The following is an 18,158-nucleotide window of genomic DNA, read 5'->3' as shown; positions in this document are numbered from 1 at the left end:
TGTGCACACCCTTGATTCAATTAAATAGAAGGGGCTTGAGGATGGAACCCTGAAGGACGCCATATGTGATAAAAGGGAAAAGGCAATAGGAAACCTGATATGTATAAAGTTGTTTTGTGCAATTATTTCTTAATTGCATTTTTGTCACTCCTCCATTAACATTTGCACTTGGAAAATAAGGGAAAATAGGGGAAATTTGTATGGAAGGCACTTTTTCTGTTCCGGCATGACCCAAAATAAATCCTGGCCGTGTCTCTTTGTTCTTCACAGTCCAGTACCCCTCAGTGTCCCCCACGCCCTACACGGACGTCTCCATGTTCACCGACGACGACTTACTGATCGACGGCCCCCCGCCCGACGGCCCAACAGACAGCAGCGCCACCACCACTGACGACGATTTGCACAAGGGCATCTACAAGAACCTGAACGACAAGCTCATACCCGTCTACTGCTCCATCCTGGCGGCCGTGGTCGTCGGTCTGGTGGCCTTCATCATCTTCAAGAGGTAACACTGAACTATGAACACGAACACGTCGCTTCTGCTCCTGCTGTGTTGTGCAATATGCAGTATGTGTTATGCTACACACTAAAACATGCTGGGTTATTTTGATAACCCAATTTATGAATTGCGAGTGTTGGGTTAAATTTTGGAGTTATTTTTATGAAGAGCAATCCATTTTTGGGGGGTTATAAGGGTATTATTTTAACTCAATTTCTGTGTTTTCAAAATTATGAACCATTTTTGGGTTGTTTTTCTACGAGTAACGCATTTTTGGGTAAAAGGCTTTTTTTTTTAATTAAAAAGTAACTTTTTTCTTGAAGGAAATTGTATTATGGATTAATCATTAACATTATTTACAATCACACATTTGATGTACATGAACATATTTGAACTACTATGACCATACACGGCAATTCTTGTAACAAAAAATGTCCCTCATATCTTGCTTTTGAGTATGTTTTAATGGAATAAAAATGATTTTGATCAGTAGTTGGGAGGGAGTAGGACAAACCAGCAGTAAAATGTATAATTTTTAACCAACTATTGGGTCAAGGAGCGCTAAATTGTGCAACCCTTTAGTGAGCATAACTCAGCTTTTCTATTAAATACATTAAACCCAATAGTTGGGTTATGAATCAACCAACATTGAGTTAGCATACCTCAACTTTTGGGTTAAATGAATTAAACCCAATAGTTGGGTTGAAAAAATGACCCCAAAATGTTGAGTAACTCAAATAAGGGTCTCATCCTTTTTTTGAACAAGCAGTTGGGTTAAAATTGGGTTATTTTTTTGTGTGTAGTAAATCCACGTTGCCTTTTTGCAGTTAAAAATGAAATGGGTCATCTGTCTCCCCCGTGGGGGTGCAGTATGTTCCTTCCCAGACAACCCTCTGTTATATTTATGTACAATATGTCCATGCTCACGTCATAAGAAGTGGTGTTCAAGCCCAATCATTCAATTTGCGGGGTCTAACTTCTTGTCCTCCTGTCCTCTAATCACGTAGGTGGAACAGCTGCAAGCAGAACAAGCAACAAGCCAACAACTGCACGTCCAACCAGAACCAGACGCCGTCGCCCGAGGGCGAGAAGCTGCACAGCGACAGCGGCATCTCGGTGGACAGCCAGAGTCTGCAGGAGCAGCTGGGCCAGACTCAGACCCACACAGGTGCGTTATTTTCCGGGTGCACTCCCTTAAAATCCTGTTTTCAAATATTAGGCAAGAACCAAAATCAAATCAAATCAAATCAACTTTATTTATAGAGCACATTTAAAATTTACCACAGGGGTAGCCAAAGTGCTGTACAATGAACAGGTTAAAAGATAAAACGAGTACCGAGCAAACACAACACAATACAAACAGAACACGATAAAAAATAAATAATTAAAATAAAGAGGAGCAAGAAAATTTGGATGAACGTTCAATAGTTTTCACTTTTTAACAGCAGCCAAGAAGTGAGGTAATATATATTTAAGTAGAAGATATTTAACTAGAAGTGTCGTGTTGATTGTTGGGCCTTAGAAAACATTGTTGATAAATAAATATTTTAAACTTTTCATTATTCAATGAGAATGTGTAAGGTCTCCAAGATATTTAGTTTAACAGAAATGAACTTAGTTTATTTCACCTATTTGAGACAAAGAAAGTAATTGCTGAAAAATGTCTAGGATTTTAAAATTTGAAATTTTTATATTTTTAGATGAAAGAAATTCATATAAGATCATTTTGCTATGTACTTTAGGTACATTTGAGTACAAAAAATGGTATTACCTTTTTCCTTTTGTATTTTTTTTAATTCGCATTCTAATTGCATAATTTGACATTTTAACATTTCTACGCAGTTTTTTTTTTTTTTTAGATAGTACATTATTGAAATAAATTTGGGATAAATTACCATGTTTAATAAAATAAATGTTTTTTAAATGTTCTAATTATTAAACATGTCTACATTTAATCTGCAATAATTCATATATTTAATCCATGTCACATTTTAACTCAGGGGTGTCAAACTCATTTTAGATCGGGGGCCTTATGGAGAAAAATCTACTCCCAAGTGGGCCGGACTGGTAAAATCACAGCACGATAACTTAAAAATAAAGACAACTTCAGATTGTTTCGTCTGTATAAAAATAGAACAAGCACATTCTGAAATTGTACAAATCATAATATTATTGTTGTTGTTTTTTTTAACTTACATGTTGCGGTTAATAGTATTATATCTTTATTTGTCGTTATTTATATTTTCTGAATAAATGATGTGATAATGTTCATCAGTCAACTCATTGGTGTTCATTTTCAATCCATCAAGATAAAAAAATATCAAATTAAAATTAGAGTATGTTATTTATGTAGTTTGATCATTTTCCTCGACTGATGTACTAACATCATGTGGTTTATTTTGTACATATGTAGCATAACCTACATAGATACAAAGAATCGCTATTGTGACATCTAGTGGACACATTTAGAACAGCAGTTTATTTCATTCAAAAATTTTGGCTCATTTTTATACTTAGCAATCTCATCCTGCGGGCCGGATAAAACCTGTTCGCGGGCCGTACGTTTGACACCCCGGTTTTAACTACAATTTACTAGCAATAGCATTTTTTATGTTTTATTTTTTCAGTAATTTTATGTTTTATGCATTCATTATATAATTAATAATATTTTGATTTAGATTTAAATTAATTAATATTATTACATGATATATATTCCTTTCTGTATATATTTTTCCTAGATATTGATGACATTTTATCTTGACACAGCGGTGACCATGGACGAGGACCCCTGCTTGCTGGTCCCCCTGCACACCAGAGAGAAAGTGGAGCAGATGCTGTTCAGGCGCGGCGAAGGGGACGACTGCAACATGGAGGAGGACTGGTGCAACCTAGCAGGCCTGCTGGGCTATGAGGACGAACGTATCGCCACCTTCCGCCAGGGGGAGCACCCTGTGCGCGCTCTCTTGTCCGACTGGGCGACCAAGGACTGCGCCAGCGTGGACGCCTTGTGCACGGCGCTACGCAAGATCAACCGCAACGATGTCGCCCAGAGTCTGGCGCTCAGCCCAACCGCCCCGAAACCCACCGCCACTTCCGTGGTGTGAATTTAGGATTAAATAAAGCAGATGGAGCTTTTTATTTTTAGTGTGTGCACACGCAAGGAAATGAGCTTTTTTGCAAATTGAATTCAATCTGTAATCATTCCAATGTGCATTTCTGACTTTTACTGACTTTCCAGTTGTACCAAAGATGTGTTAAAAGTCAGGCCTAACCTTATTTAGTGTACATTGTAGCCCCGGCCTGCCTGGACCGGATGAGGCCTACATCCCACCCAGTGTCTGGATCCCTGCAAGTGTGACAAGCAGAGGAAGGATGTTTGGATGATGTCATATGGACCTCTTTCCATGAGGAATAAACTTTGTCCAAAGTGACCTTTGCACACTTAAGTGGTGCCCTCTAACACACCATAAACAACACAGTGAAGGACATTGAACTCATCGTGTATAATGTAGACAACACACACAAACATATACTGTATGTAACCATGCATGCTTGTAATATATAAAACACACACACACACACACACATTCTTGTATTTTTTACCTTCTTGAGCCCTCTGAAAAATGCCCACCTCTTTAGGACCACCCCTTCTAGATATATAAAGATTTGTATTTACAACATTAGTAATATATACATACTATGCAAATATAAAAAAATGTAAGCTTTTAGTTTGGGTTTTTTTGTTGAATTTTTGGTTTGTAATTGTTTTTTAATCGTCATTATTTACTTCAAGTTATTACAGTATGTCTCTATGTACATATTTAGTTTATGTTTTTAATTCATTTTGACCAAAGGGGTGCACTTGTTATTACATAAGTTGGCCAGAGGGGGAGCACACCAAATTTTTACACACACTTATTTCATATGCTGACCAGAGGGGGAGCACTTTTAAAACCGACAAAAAATCCCTCCTTTTTGGGACCACCCTAATTTTGATAGATTTCACCACCAGGGGTGCAAAGGAGACATTCTCTATTAGATGCAATGGTTTTCCGTATTAGGACTATGATTTATGACCTAACTTGTTCACCGGTCCTCATATGGAAGGTACTTTTCCTTGTTGGTGTCTCAAGAAGGGTAGAAATACAACACACACACACAACTTTTTTAAAATAAAATGTTTTTTTAAATTGTATTTACATAAATCACAGATTGTTAATCAATCTAATAAAATAGAATAGAAAAAGCCCAACTCCAACCCAATCGAAGTGTTGAAATACTTAAGATAAGAAATTACAAGGCAATTGAGAAGACATACAAATAAAATAGTGAACTAAATACGACACAAAAAAAGGAATAGCGACAATGAATGAAAGCAACAGTATTAATAACACTAATAAAATAAGCGGTAGAAAATGGATGGATATCAATAATAGTTGTTTAATGTTTGTAATCCAAAAATTGCAAAAAAATAAATAAAAATGGTTTCCTTTATCAACGATTCTTGCATCGATTTAGAATTAGAATAAATAGAAATTGCGGTTTGGATATAAATAGACTTTTTGAGCACCCCTAACAGATATTCTAAAAGTTTTATGAGTATTAGAAAAACTAAATTGCCAAGTCCCAAAGACGTTTTTCAACCAATCTGGCTAAAAGTTTACACACAAGTTTGTTGGTCCCCGCAAGACATGTGCCAGGTTTTGTGGAGCTTTGACAAAACACCCAAAAGTCACAGTGGAGACTTGAAAACTGCAGTAGACTGACTCAATAGCACCTCTGCTGGTTCCAGCCAAGTACTGCCCTCAATTTCTTTCAGATTTCAAATATTCTTTACTGTCCATAATTCCGGACTTCATCTCCATCCCTGGTGTAAGCAGCAGGAGTTTATGAATGATTGTCTGCTATACAATAAACAACGACACATAAAACACATGCAAAAACGACAGCCAGCTTGAAAAAAAAGAACACACCAAATGCACTTACTGTATGATCAGGATGCAAAACAGCTTTTCCTCTCCTCTCTGCCTCCTTTCTCAGGGTAAATGGAGTGATTGTGTCGCCTCTAAGGAACACAACATTGACACAAGTCAGTGTGATGTACACAAACGTTTAATAACATAATCAAACTCTTTTAGCTTTAGGCACGCATTCCATTCAGTTTATTCCATGTGATTTAAATATGCTGACCGGGGGGAAACCCGCCACCTCTTTTCTTTTGTTGAAGGAGCCAATGTGACATGTACGGTATGTCCTAATTGTTACCAATAGCTTAGTGTTCTTTAAAATGAAGGTGTTATGTTATTTTTTTATTGTTATTCTCTATAATGTAGCATAAGTCCGTTTACATGTTGCAGGTTGTGTGGTGATGTTGTACAGAGCATTTAGTTCATTTCTTGTAAATACCAAACTCCAGCAGGGAGGAGCTAAATGTACATTATATGGATTTAAGTTACAGGAAATATAATGGGACCAATATAAAAATGGCAACGCATGCATGCTGTGCGTTACAAATACTAAAGCCTCCTTTTTTGACTGTACTATAATAACATGAGCGTGTCCTCCCTGGACACTTTGGATTTCTCTGGACAGTATTTGTTTTTGGAGCAAGAGGTTGTACAGTCGTGAATATGTCATGAATTCGCACTTGAGCGTGTTATAGGGATTATGCAAATGAGGGGAGCGCTTGATGGCGGTGACTGAACATGTACAGCCCTGACACTCACTGAATGTTCCTTCTATACTAACTAACTAACGCATAATACTGTATTATACCTCATGTGAATTGGAGAGGTTCTTAAAATAATAAAGCTCATGAATACACTCATGTTGTCATCGTGTCTATGGAAATGCAGTAAGAAGTTTACATAATTATGAATTTGCGCAACCCATTTTTTTTAACCAGATTATACCACTTCAGTGATTTAAAAAAAACAAGAATGGGAAAAACAGTGACAACAACCTTTTGGACTAATTCTCGCCAAAAATTTGCTCCGTCTTCTTGTAGGAAACATGGTTGGATTCGTGGCACGGATCTGGATTTTAAAGCATGGAGACTTTACGACACAATTGTGTGATTACTCTTTTTAATCTGGTATGCATGTTGTTTTATTATCTTTCCATACATCGTGCAATCGTTAAGTGTGCATCATGTATCATTTATTACTCATTTTTAGTGTTACTTTGGTTGCTCAGTGACGTGCGGTGAGGTTCGTGACTGGTGAGGCACTGACTTCATCACAGTCACATTTACAAACATATGAACCCTAAAGAGTATCTTATTCACCATTTGATGGGTAATGTTTAAAAGCTCATACCAGCATTCTTCCCTGCTTGGCACTCAGCATCAAAAGTTGGAATTGGGGGTTAAATCACCAAAAATGATTCCCGGGCGCGGCGCCGCTGCTGCCCACTGCTCCCCTCACCTCCCAGGGGGTGAACAAGGGGACGGGAGGACAAATTTCACCACACCTAGTGTGTGTGTGACAATCATTGGTACTTTAACTTAACTTTAACTTTACACATACAAACTGTAGCACACAAAAAAGCACATTTAATAAAAAAAACGTTATTATGGTCTTACCTTTACTTATAAGTGCGGGAACAGTGGTGTTCGTGTTGGAGGAGTTGTGAATGAATGAAATATGAAATCCGTGCTGCAGTCTGCAGGTGTACCTAATGTTGTGTCCCTGCAGTCGTTCACGGCTCCTCCGGCGCGAGCATTGTTGTTTTTGCACTTTTTGGACTCTTGTTAAGTGACTTTTTTTGGGTGGATTCGGTCTTGCACGTGGGGGGTTTGGGTGTGGGCTTTGGTTGGTATGGCGCTCTCGTCGGGGGGTGCGTTCTGCGGCGGAAGTGCATTAACCGGCACCAGGAGGCGGGATTACTGCGAGCCTCACACAGTGCGTCTTCGCAGCAGTTTTATGATTGCTCAGCACAAGAAATACGTTACACACATACAGTTGTTGACAAAATACACTGTACATTATATACCTCAGCTAACTAAACTATGGAAATGTATAATATAATTCATATAGCAATACGGTCTCACTGCACAGCAGGCCAGCAGTTAGCCGAGTCATTGCGCAATCCATGTTGAGGCACTGAGTGACGTGCCTCAACTGGCTGCTGATCACCGCACCGTCTCTTCTCAGTATTTGAACGGCAAATGTGAAAATTCAGCGATTTTGAATAAAAATAATCTAAAACTGGTGAAGTTAAATGGAAAATAACTTTATAGTATAATCACTGAATACATATAACAATCTAATTAATTGTTTTTCTTTTTACATTTTTTTTCTTTCCATGATGGCAGGTGAGGCCCCGCCTCATCTGCCTCCAGTGACCGCACGTCACTGTGGTTGCTGCCGCATCCTTTCCCCATCGTGGGATAAATAAAAGTCAAACCTTTTGACTTGGGGGCGACATTTGGCAAAAAAAAATTTGTCTGGGGGCCGAAAGCCGACTGCATGTAGTAAGTGACAATATATTTAGCATATACATATACTGTATATGTGTACATATTATATTAATATAATGGATATATCAGGAGGATGAATGTGATTTGCATATTTATAAGGGGGCGCAGCCAATTTAAAGTTGATTGGGTTATAAAAAAAATGTGCTTGGATTTGTGCATGCATACACTTAAATACATTTACATTTTTAATTGTTTTTTGGATTTGAACGTATGTCTATTTTTAGTAGGAAATCCACGCAACTCCTATTTATTACATGAGGCCCCTGGTCTTACTCACTAGCATTAACTTATAGCGAGATATCAACATAACTTTGTTTTCCAACCATGGGAAGGACATTACTGAGAAGACGTGGCTTTATTATTTGAATGAAAGAAAGAAATCAAAAACATAACCGAGCGTGTCGCCAATGGGATTGTGCTGAAAATCTTAATTTCTCCTCGGGGATTATTAAAGTATTTCTGATTCTGATTCTGATACAATCGGAGCGTATCACTGCTAGTCTGCGCCATGCTGAAGCAAAATGAGCAATGCCAGCCAAGAATGTTAAAATAATTTTGAAACAGCTGACATGTTGTACATGAATATATGGAAAAGCTGCTGATGGTGTGTTTGACGGAGAAGCAGCTGGAAGGAGATACTGTAGGAGTCCGTTCTCCAAGGTAAATGCTGTACATTTTTATTATGTTGTTTCAATTCAATCCAATCCACTTTATTTATATAGCACATTTAAACAACAAAATGTTTCCAAACAGAAATAAATACATATAAAACCAATATAAAATAAATATGATATGATTTTATTTCATAAAACTACTGTACCAATTATTGTCACACACACACTATCTGGGGTGAGATTATCCTCTGCATTTGACCCATACCCCTCACCCCCTGGGAGGAGAGGGGAGCAGTGAGCAGCAGCGGTGGCCGCGCCCGGGAATCATTTTTGGTGATTTAACCCCCAATTCCAACCCTTGATGCTGAGTGCCAAGCAGGGAGGCAATAGGTCCCATTTTTAGAGTCCTTGGTTTAGTAGTTAATTCCATTGTATTCTTAAAAAAAAGTTTTTCTTTTTAAAAGGCCTTTTACGTGTTAAAATTGTGCTGAAGTACCAATTAAATTGATTTCAAATAATTTCAGTGGGAGACGTTGATTTGAGATACAAAAAAAAAAATCCTTTCAACATTATTGCCTGAAGTCAGAAAAGCCCCTGTGGCATGTAATCCTAGCCAAACAAGACTCAAGAGGGGGCTAAAGTAGCAAGAAGTAGTTCACGCTTCACGCATGTGCTGGCGCTGGAAGACAAACAGTCCGTCAAGTCAATTAAGTCCTCGGATTGACACGAGAAGCTAACGGCGCACACTGGCAACATTTGCCCTCGCAACTGCTATATTATTCCAAAGTCACCATGGGGTTAAGTTAGACTTAAATCCCAATAGCCGGGACCGCTTTCGGAAGTCAGCCCGGTTCCAAATGGGAAACACATTCACGCTCGGAACCTCTAGTGGGTCGTTAGCGAGGAATGTTGGACGTGTGAAGGGAACCATGTGTGTGCAAGAGCGAGAGCACGTAGGCCGTGTTGAGTTCAGGTGAAGACCTTTTACTTGATTCTCACGTTTGTAGGAGAACATCGGCTCAACTCACTTGCAGACTCCGGCTGGGTTGCATCATTATTGACAGGCCAAATAGACTGAAAGAGCATGGTTTCAAGAAGACAAATAATAGACAAAAATAAAGAAACAGTTGACCCAGTAGGGACGAGACATCGATACAACGTTGATTACACATACATGTCCTTTAAAACAACGTTGCAAAATAATTTGTAAATTCAGACAACGTTGATGTCCAACGTTGGATCCACGTTGTTGGATGGTAAATGACCACATTTCAATGGTCAAATCAACGTCACAACCTGACATGGAATAAACGTCATCAAAAAGCATGTTGTTTCAACATTGTATTTGTATTGGTTGGGAAATGATCACATTTCAAAAGTCAATTAAACGTCAGAACCCAACATTGATTGAACGTCGTCACAAGGCATGTTGTTTCAACGTTAGGTTTGAGTTGCTCAACGTCAGGACCTAATTCAACAAGTTCTCAACGTTGTTTTAATGTCTTGTGTCTAGGGGGAAGAGGTTAAAGAAAAAACTATTTGAAACATTACAATTACAGTGTATTAATATTAGCATAGCAGTATTTATTTGTTCTTTAAAAAAAAAAAAAAATCATATATATTATCACACAAAAATTCCCTCTGCAGGCTATTGTAATATTCAATTAGATTTCTGTGTGATTCCACACATTGTTTTTTTTTTTATGTTATTTAAAAACAGGAAAAAAAATCTTTATTTAAATTATCAGATAAATAATGCAATATATATAATATTACATGTTCCTGCTGTTAAGTAATATATATATATATTAATATATTAAAAATATTCCTAAACGAGGTTTAAAAAAGATGAAATACTTTTTTTTTTTTAAATCATAATTTAAAAAGGTTATTTCTGTTGAGTCATTCAAATGAATTGAAAACATTTTAATAGGTCCGTGTACCTTCCGTTCATTCTATTTCCAATTCTTAAACGCAAGTCAAAAAACAAAATCAGGGCCGTTTTTCGAATTTTATTATACATGGCAGATTTTAAAACAAACAAAAAAGGGTTGATTTTCATTAAAATATTGCCATAAAATTGGCTTATGTGCTGGTTTCCCTTTATGGATTTTTATTTTTCCAGATAAACACAAAAATCGAATATACGTTCATCCAAAATGCAAAAATGCGTGGTTATCTGTGCGATGACACATTGAACCGGAAGCAGTATTTTAGCTTTTCCTTTGCGTTTAGCATGCTTTTTGCATAACGGTAACATCTTTGTTCAGCAGGAGTCCTATTGTCGTTTTAAATCACTAAATCACCAAATGATTCCCGAGCGTGGCGCACGCTGCTGCTCACTGCTCCCCTCACCTCCCAGGTGGTGAACATGGGGATGAGTCAAATGCAGAGGACACATTTCACCACACCCAGTGTTGGGACTTTAACCTTAACTTTATTGTCATTCTAAAAAAGCGTCATTAAATAGTTGTTCAGCTTTTGTTTTAGAAATGAAAATAGAAAAAAATGGCCCGCAATGTTGTTTTTGGATTTGCATTTATGAATTTGAAATGGAATGAACGGAAGGTACACGGACCTTAATACAATAATTAAAAATATATTACCATTGTTTGTAATATTTGACTTAATACAATTGTATTACAAGATCAAGATAATATTTAATTAATAAATAATTAACAATGAAATGTTTTTCAATTATGATTCCCTATCATAATCTTCTTTGGAACTTGTGGGTCTGTGTACATCATTCTATTTCCAATTGTGAAACGCAAATCAAAAAACAAAGTTTTTCGATTTTTACTATATATGGGAGATTTGAAAACAAACAAAAAATGGTTGAGTTTCATTAAAATATTGCCATAACATTTTATTTTGTGCTGTTTTCCTTTTATGGATTTAAATTTTTCCAGATCAACACAAAATTCCATCCATCCATCCATCCATTTTCTACCGCTTATTCCCTTTGGGGTCGCTGGAGCCCATCTCAGCTACAATCGGGCGGAAGGCGGGGTACACCCTGGACAAGTCGCCACCTCATCGCAGGGCCAACACAGATAGACAGACAACATTCACACACTAGGGACAATTTAGTGTTGCCAATCAACTTATCCCCAGGTGCATGTCTTTGGAGGTGGGAGGAAGCCGGAGTACCCGGAGGGAACCCACGCAGTCACGGGGAGAACATGCAAACTCCACACAGAAAGATCCCGAGCCCGGGATTGAACTCAAGACTACTCAGGACCTTCGTATTGTGAGGCAGATGCACTAACCCCTCTGCCACCGTGCTGCCCCACAAAATTCCAATTCATGTTTATCCAAAATGCAAAAATGCGTTTTCTGTGTAATGACAAATTGAACCGGAAGCAGTATTTTAGCTTTTCCTTCGCGTTTAGCATATTTTTAGCAAAGCGGTAAAACCTTTGTTCAGCAGGAGTCCTATTGTCGTTTAAAAAAAAGTGTCATAAAATAGTTGTCCAACTTTTGTTTCAGAAATAAAAATAGAAAAAAATGGCCCAAAATGTGTTTTTTGATTTGCATTGTCGAATTCGAAAGTACACGGACACTTCTGCTTCGTTAAAAAGAATCTATTGATTTTTTTTTTTTCATATTTAAGTTATAAATCAATTAATCATTCTATTATTCATATGCAGGTATTTCCAGTTGTGTAATGTTTTACAGTTAAAAGTTAAAGTACCAATGAATGTCACACACACACTCGGTGTGGCGAAATTATTTTCTGCATTTGACCTATCACCCTTGTTCACCCCCTGGGAGGTGAGGGGAGCAGTGAGCAGCAGCGGTGGCCATGCCCGGGAATCATTTTTGGTGATTTAACCCCCAATTCCAACCCTTGATGCTGAGTGCCAAGCAGGGAGGTAATGGGTCCCATTTTTATAGTCTTTGGTATGACTCACGACCTACCGATCTCAGGGCGGACACTCTAACCACTAGGCCACTGAGTAGTTTTGTGACTCAGCATAACATTTTTACGCGTCAAATCACCTCTGGGATATGAAAGGGGAAGGTAAGACCCCCTCGGGGGCGTGTGAAATGAGACATGTCACGGAAGCTATCGTTGAAAGATTTGTTCAAGTCAGAATAACACAAACTGACATCTCCAGGGAGGGGTTCAAAAACCAAGGAGGTTGCAGTTGGCTTGTTTTGTTTCTAAGTGGCCACAAGATTAGGTACACTATCATAATAAAAATGGAGATGCTCATTTTAAGCTGTAAATCTCACAGTTTAGCGTTTAAAGAGCGCACTGGGTGCATTTTGTGTTACAGCAGTCCAACCAAGCGGGACCACCTACTATTCAGCAACGGATGACTTTTACAAACTGTCCATCCATAAAAAAATCAAGTGGTGCGGTTCGTCCACTCGGCTTTTCCCGACTCTGCTCCTTGCTGGAAGAAGCAGAGCGGGAAGCTCCGACCGGCAACGCTGCCAATTAAGAAAAGAGTGATGAAATTATAACCGTGCTCCGAGCAAATGGATGGATGACTGGGTGGAGAGGAGAAGTGAGAAGGAGGGAGAGTCCACTCTGGAAATTCTATTAGGGCCGTGTACTGTAACACAGCCTTTGGACTCATCTGTCAGCGTTTGGAGGTTGTGCAAGCTGCTGAAGCTGAAGCTGACAGCGTCACCTTTTGACAACACGTGACAAATTGCCTGGATAGCACCGTGTACATTTCTGAATACCGTTGTCACATATGCACAGTGGTGTGCCGTCAGGGCCAGCCAGGCCTTCCCCGCTGGCCCAACATAACCAGAAATAATGATCATCATTTAAAATGTTCTTTCCCTAAATATCTAAAAGTATTCCTATTCTCTTCATGTCATATTATGCTCCTTCCAGCGCTGTTGTTTTTAGTTTATAGTTTTTCTCCAATCAGAATTCAGCTAGCTTATGTTGCCATGCTGTACCAAATCTGCCTAGATCCCTCAGAATCAACAATGTGGGCACTGTAAGTGAACGGGCACATACAGTTGCAATAGCCAATCAGATCACGCCTTGTTGTCAGTAAGGCCTTCTAGATGGCATAAGGCAGATATATAGGGATGTTATGACCTATGTAACGTAAGAACTCCATTACCCAGCACAGTAGTGAAGTGAAGTGAATTATATTTATATAGCGCTTTTTCTCTAGTGACTCAAAGCGCTTTTTCTAAGTTACATTTAAACCAGTGTGGGTGGCACTGGGAGTATGGGGGCAAAGTGTTTTGCCCAAGAACACAACGGAAGCGACTAGGATGGCGGAAGCGGGGTTTGAACCTGGAACCCTCAAGTTGCTGGCACGGCCACTCTACCAACCGAGCTATACCGCCCCGTTTAGGTTGTTAAATGTAGACATGCCGGCAGCGGGATGTTTTTGATGAGCACACTGTGGAGTAAACTTTAAGAACTCAGTCAACTCGCCTCGTCTGCATCTTTTATGATTAGACAAGACAACACATATATATTTGCAAGGCCATTTTCAAGAAGGATATTTAAAGCGAAACTACATCTTGTGAGACGAAGTCGGCTAATTTTAATTTTGACAGTACCACATAAGATATGTTTTAATTGCTGATGCGGGTTTATTGATTTTTAAATGCGCCAGAAAATAACCCGTTTTGTACAATGCCCAGTAGTGCGTAATTGTGTTTCTGGATAGTATTTCTCCAGCAATATTTCAACAACAATAATATTCTTTGGAACTTTTGCTTTGTTATATAAAAAAAAATTGTCGCTGTAATGATACAGACAAACCATAACCAAGAGTTATGTTAATAATATATCACTTATATGAAAAATCTTATTTTCAACCTAAATTTCCCTATGAAGGCTATTTTTCCATTAGATTTTGTTGTGATTAAACACATTATCAAACAAATATTTCATTAAAAACAATAAAAGACGAATACAAATTAGCACAAATTTGAAATTGTTTTTCTATATTTTATTAAAGAGATTAATGTATCATATTTTTAAATACAATTATTAAATAAATAATACATAAAAAAGGAGTGTTTATGAAAAAACGAACGCCATTAAAAAAACAAAAAACGCAAGCAGACATCAAAACAAATCAATTTAACTCGTTTTAATCATCTCAGCTATAAAATTATGAAACAATATTTCATTTCTGACAGTCCAAATACAGTATGTAGGCATGCACGCGCTCTATTGTCTTTGCTGCGTGAACGCCTCCTTTCTCCCCCGCCATTTGTGCTTAACTGTGCCAGTTGCACATACTTTGGAGAACAGTTGATAAGTCTTGATAAATCCCATTGTGAGTGCTAAATGATTATATTCTCCTGCCAGTATTGCGGGACGTAGTAATGATCAGCATATATTCTGCATATTCATGAAGACAGACACGCTAAATCAGGGCTGTCAAACTCATTTTAGCTCGGGGGCCGCATGGAGGAAAATCTGTGCCCACGCGGGCCGGACTATTAAATTCATGGCATTAAAACAAAAAAATAAAGACAACTTCAGATTGTTTTCTTTGTCTTACTTTGGCCAAAAATAGAACAAACACATTCTGAAAATATTACAATAAAAATATAGAAAAAAAATACCGGCAGCGGTAAAGTCCATGAAAGAAAGAAGAAAGTGTATGAATGTATATAACTGAATACATTTACAAATGCATAAAAATTTGTTTTCTTTTGTATTATTTTTTTTAATGAATTAAGTAACGTTTATGACAACCTTTTTCCAAAACACAATATAGGATGTGAGTGGCAACACTCAAATTTGGCCCTAGTGTGTGAATGTGAGTGTGAATGTTGTCTGTCTATCTGTGCTGGCCCTGTGATGAGGTGGCGACTTGTCCAGGGTGCACCCCGTTCTGCCCGAATGCAGCTGAGATAGGCTCTAGCACCCCCCGCCACCCCAAAAGGGACAAGCGGTAGAAAATGGATGAATGGGGTATAACAGGTTAATGCATACATTTTTACAAAAAAGTGGGACCCCAAAAATTTACTGTGGGACCCCATTTATATGACTTGATGGGGTCATAAAAGATGGGCCCCATTTAGAAAATTCCTAGCGCCAACACTGACGGAGTATTGGTGCGTGCCAAACAGCAGCAGGCGGCTGTGGCCTGCGGGCCGGTTCCAATACTAATCAAATATCATCCCGGGGGCCATAGTTAATTTATTCGCAGGCCGGATCAGCTAGTACCTACTCAGTGGCCTAGTGGTTAGAGTGTCCGTCCTGAGATGGGTAGGTTGGGAGTTCAAATCCCGGTCGAGTCATACCAAAGACTATAAAAAATGGGACCCATTACCTCCCTGCTTGGCACTCAGCATCAAGGGTTGGAATTGGGGGTTAAATCACCAAAATGATTCCCGGGCGCAGCCACCGCTGCTGCCCACTGCTCCCCTCACCTCCCAGGGGGTGATCAAGGGTGATGGGTCAAATGCAGAGAATAATTTCGCCACACCTAGTGTGTGTGTGACAATCATTGGTACTTTAACTTTAAATCAGTTTCCACGTTTGCACGAAAACGCATACGTGTGCTCACACGGAGAAGTATACCCAGTATACCAGTAGCGGGGAGTGTATCACCCTCAATAGGCGCCATCTTGGCTACATAGTGGAAGGGGAGAGGCTAACCTGAGTGGCTGCAATTCAAATCTAATAAGAAGGAAAGGAAGCGGATTTATATTGCTATCGTCCTTTTCCTGTAAGTGGCACAGCACTACACTGTCATCGTTTGCGCACTTGAGAACTAAGTACGCAGTGTACATAGTGCAGTATACATACTGAAGTGTACTGATGGAAATATTGTCACCTGGGGGGATAGCAGGTGCACTCTTTGCTTCTTCACTCCCTTGCTTCGCCAGGCTGGATGAGGCCCACGGAAACGTTCCCAATCACGACCTAAGATAGAATGATAATGTTATTTCACTGATGAGAGCAGACACAAAGCTCCTCTCCCCCTCCCGGACTCCACCCCCAGTCTCTCCAACTTGTGTCGGCCGCAGGTCAGATCACCGATAGAGTCGGACAACGTCACGGGGACACCCGCCGCACCCCCTGTGCCCTCCTGCCTGCACGACCTCTGCTGGTTTGGGGACATTCCGGAGGCTTCTGTCAAAGAGCTGCCATTTTCAGATGACAGACAAGGGCGCAAACCAGCACAGACACGTTCTTTTACATTCCGAAATGAGGGAATCTTTGAAAATGTGATTTAAGGCCGCAGTTGAAAAGAAAAATAAAGTTGTTTCGAGCCAACTGGACCAGATAGACGGCTTATAGTGACATTTAAACAAATAATTGTGTACTGTGTTTGTATAGACCAGAAGGATTTGTCCTTTCTTTCACTTTATAAGTATTATCAAAATTAATGTTGACATTTCTCCGCTGTTTGCTTCATACGATTGGTCTAAGTCAGGGGTGTCAAACTCATTTCAGCTTAGGGACATGGAAGAAAATCTATTCCAACGTGGGCCGGCCTGATAATATCATGGCATAATCATTTAAAAATAAAGACAACTTCAAACATTTTGTTTTTGTTTTACTTTGGGCAAAAATAGAAGAAGCACATTCTTAAAATGTACATATTACAACTAATCCTCTTGGCAAAACACTTCAAGTTAGATGACAATTCTGAGGGAAAAAAATGGTGCAGTTTCCAAAACACCATGAAGACCACCATGAACTTAGACGTTGTCTCAGTGTTTTTACAAAGCCATTAAACTTTAAGCACTTTCTATTCAACATTCTCATGTTGGCAGTTCACCATTAAAGACGTGTTTGGAAAAATAATCGAGTGTTTCCTCAAACCGCCACATTGGTGACATCTACAACTGCCACAACACATTCATTTATCATCCACCAAATATTACATTCATTCATTCATCCATTTTCTACCGCTTGTCACTTTTGGGGTCACGGGGGGTGCTGGAGCCTATTTCAGCTGCATTCGGGCGGAAGGCGGGGTACACTCTAAACAAGCCGCCACCTCATCGCAGGGCCAACACAGATAGACAACATTCACACTCACATTCACACACTAGGGCCAATTTAGTGTTGCCAATCAACCTATCCCCAGGTGCATGTCTTTGGAGGTGGGAGGAAGCCCGAGTACCCGGAGGGAACCCACGCAGTCACGGGGAGAACATGCAAACTCCACACAGGAAAACCCCGAGCCTGGGATCGAACCCAGGACCTTCGTATTGTGAAGCACATGCACTGTGCTGCAATTATAACATAAACAAAACAATTGTATAAAAACATGACACCATAATAGCCGAATGAAAGATAACATGACTACAAACTTAACCAATGTGAACATGATAGATTTCTGTATGAAATAAAACAAACGAAAGTAGTAACACAATTTTTTACAATGGACTTCAGTGTGCACATCGCGCCGTCAACCAATTGCGAGCGCTGCACGGGACTCTAACTACAAAGATCAAGTTGACTTAAGTCTTTGCATCTTACCGTTTCGTTATTTTATCCGTTAAGTGTGTAATTTACAATAAAATAAGGTATTGTGTGTCTCTACAGCATTAGTCTGCAATTAGCCACAAGAGGAGCAGCTGATTGCTTGCACCTGCGCTG

At 39.2% G+C, this 18,158-nt stretch overlaps 1 protein-coding gene and 1 long non-coding RNA gene across 3 annotated transcripts in view; one reads left to right on the top strand and one right to left on the bottom strand.

Annotated features, from left to right (window-relative positions):
* Positions 1-6,322, top strand: part of ngfrb (nerve growth factor receptor b) — a 66,824-nt gene extending 60,502 nt beyond the window's left edge. Inside the window, exons 4-7 of one of the 2 annotated variants that reach the window (XR_009815949.1) lie at positions 271-505; positions 1,507-1,667; positions 3,266-4,769; positions 4,800-6,322. Coding sequence is in view for 1 of the 2 variants with exons in the window: in XM_061967841.1 (XP_061823825.1) it covers positions 271-505; positions 1,507-1,667; positions 3,266-3,603 (734 nt within the window). In the remaining variant the exon portion in view is untranslated. Of the gene's footprint in view, positions 1-270; positions 506-1,506; positions 1,668-3,265 lie in introns of both variants that reach the window. The other variant, XM_061967841.1, reaches the window with a different exon arrangement.
* Positions 1-16,413, bottom strand: part of LOC133611010 (uncharacterized) — a 62,818-nt gene extending 46,405 nt beyond the window's left edge. The window contains exons 1-2 of the long non-coding RNA XR_009815950.1: positions 16,381-16,413; positions 5,486-5,564 (exon numbers count right to left, since the gene is read on the bottom strand). This is a non-coding gene — a long non-coding RNA (uncharacterized lncRNA). The remainder of the gene's footprint in view (positions 1-5,485; positions 5,565-16,380) is intronic.
* Between the last annotated feature and the right edge of the window lie 1,745 nt (positions 16,414-18,158).

Source organism: Nerophis lumbriciformis, linkage group LG11 (genome assembly GCF_033978685.3).
Source record: "Nerophis lumbriciformis linkage group LG11, RoL_Nlum_v2.1, whole genome shotgun sequence".
NCBI classification, from domain to species: domain Eukaryota; kingdom Metazoa; phylum Chordata; class Actinopteri; order Syngnathiformes; family Syngnathidae; genus Nerophis; species Nerophis lumbriciformis.
The sequence above is the reverse complement of the archived record's forward strand: the minus strand, read 5'-3'. Positions and strand labels throughout refer to the sequence as shown.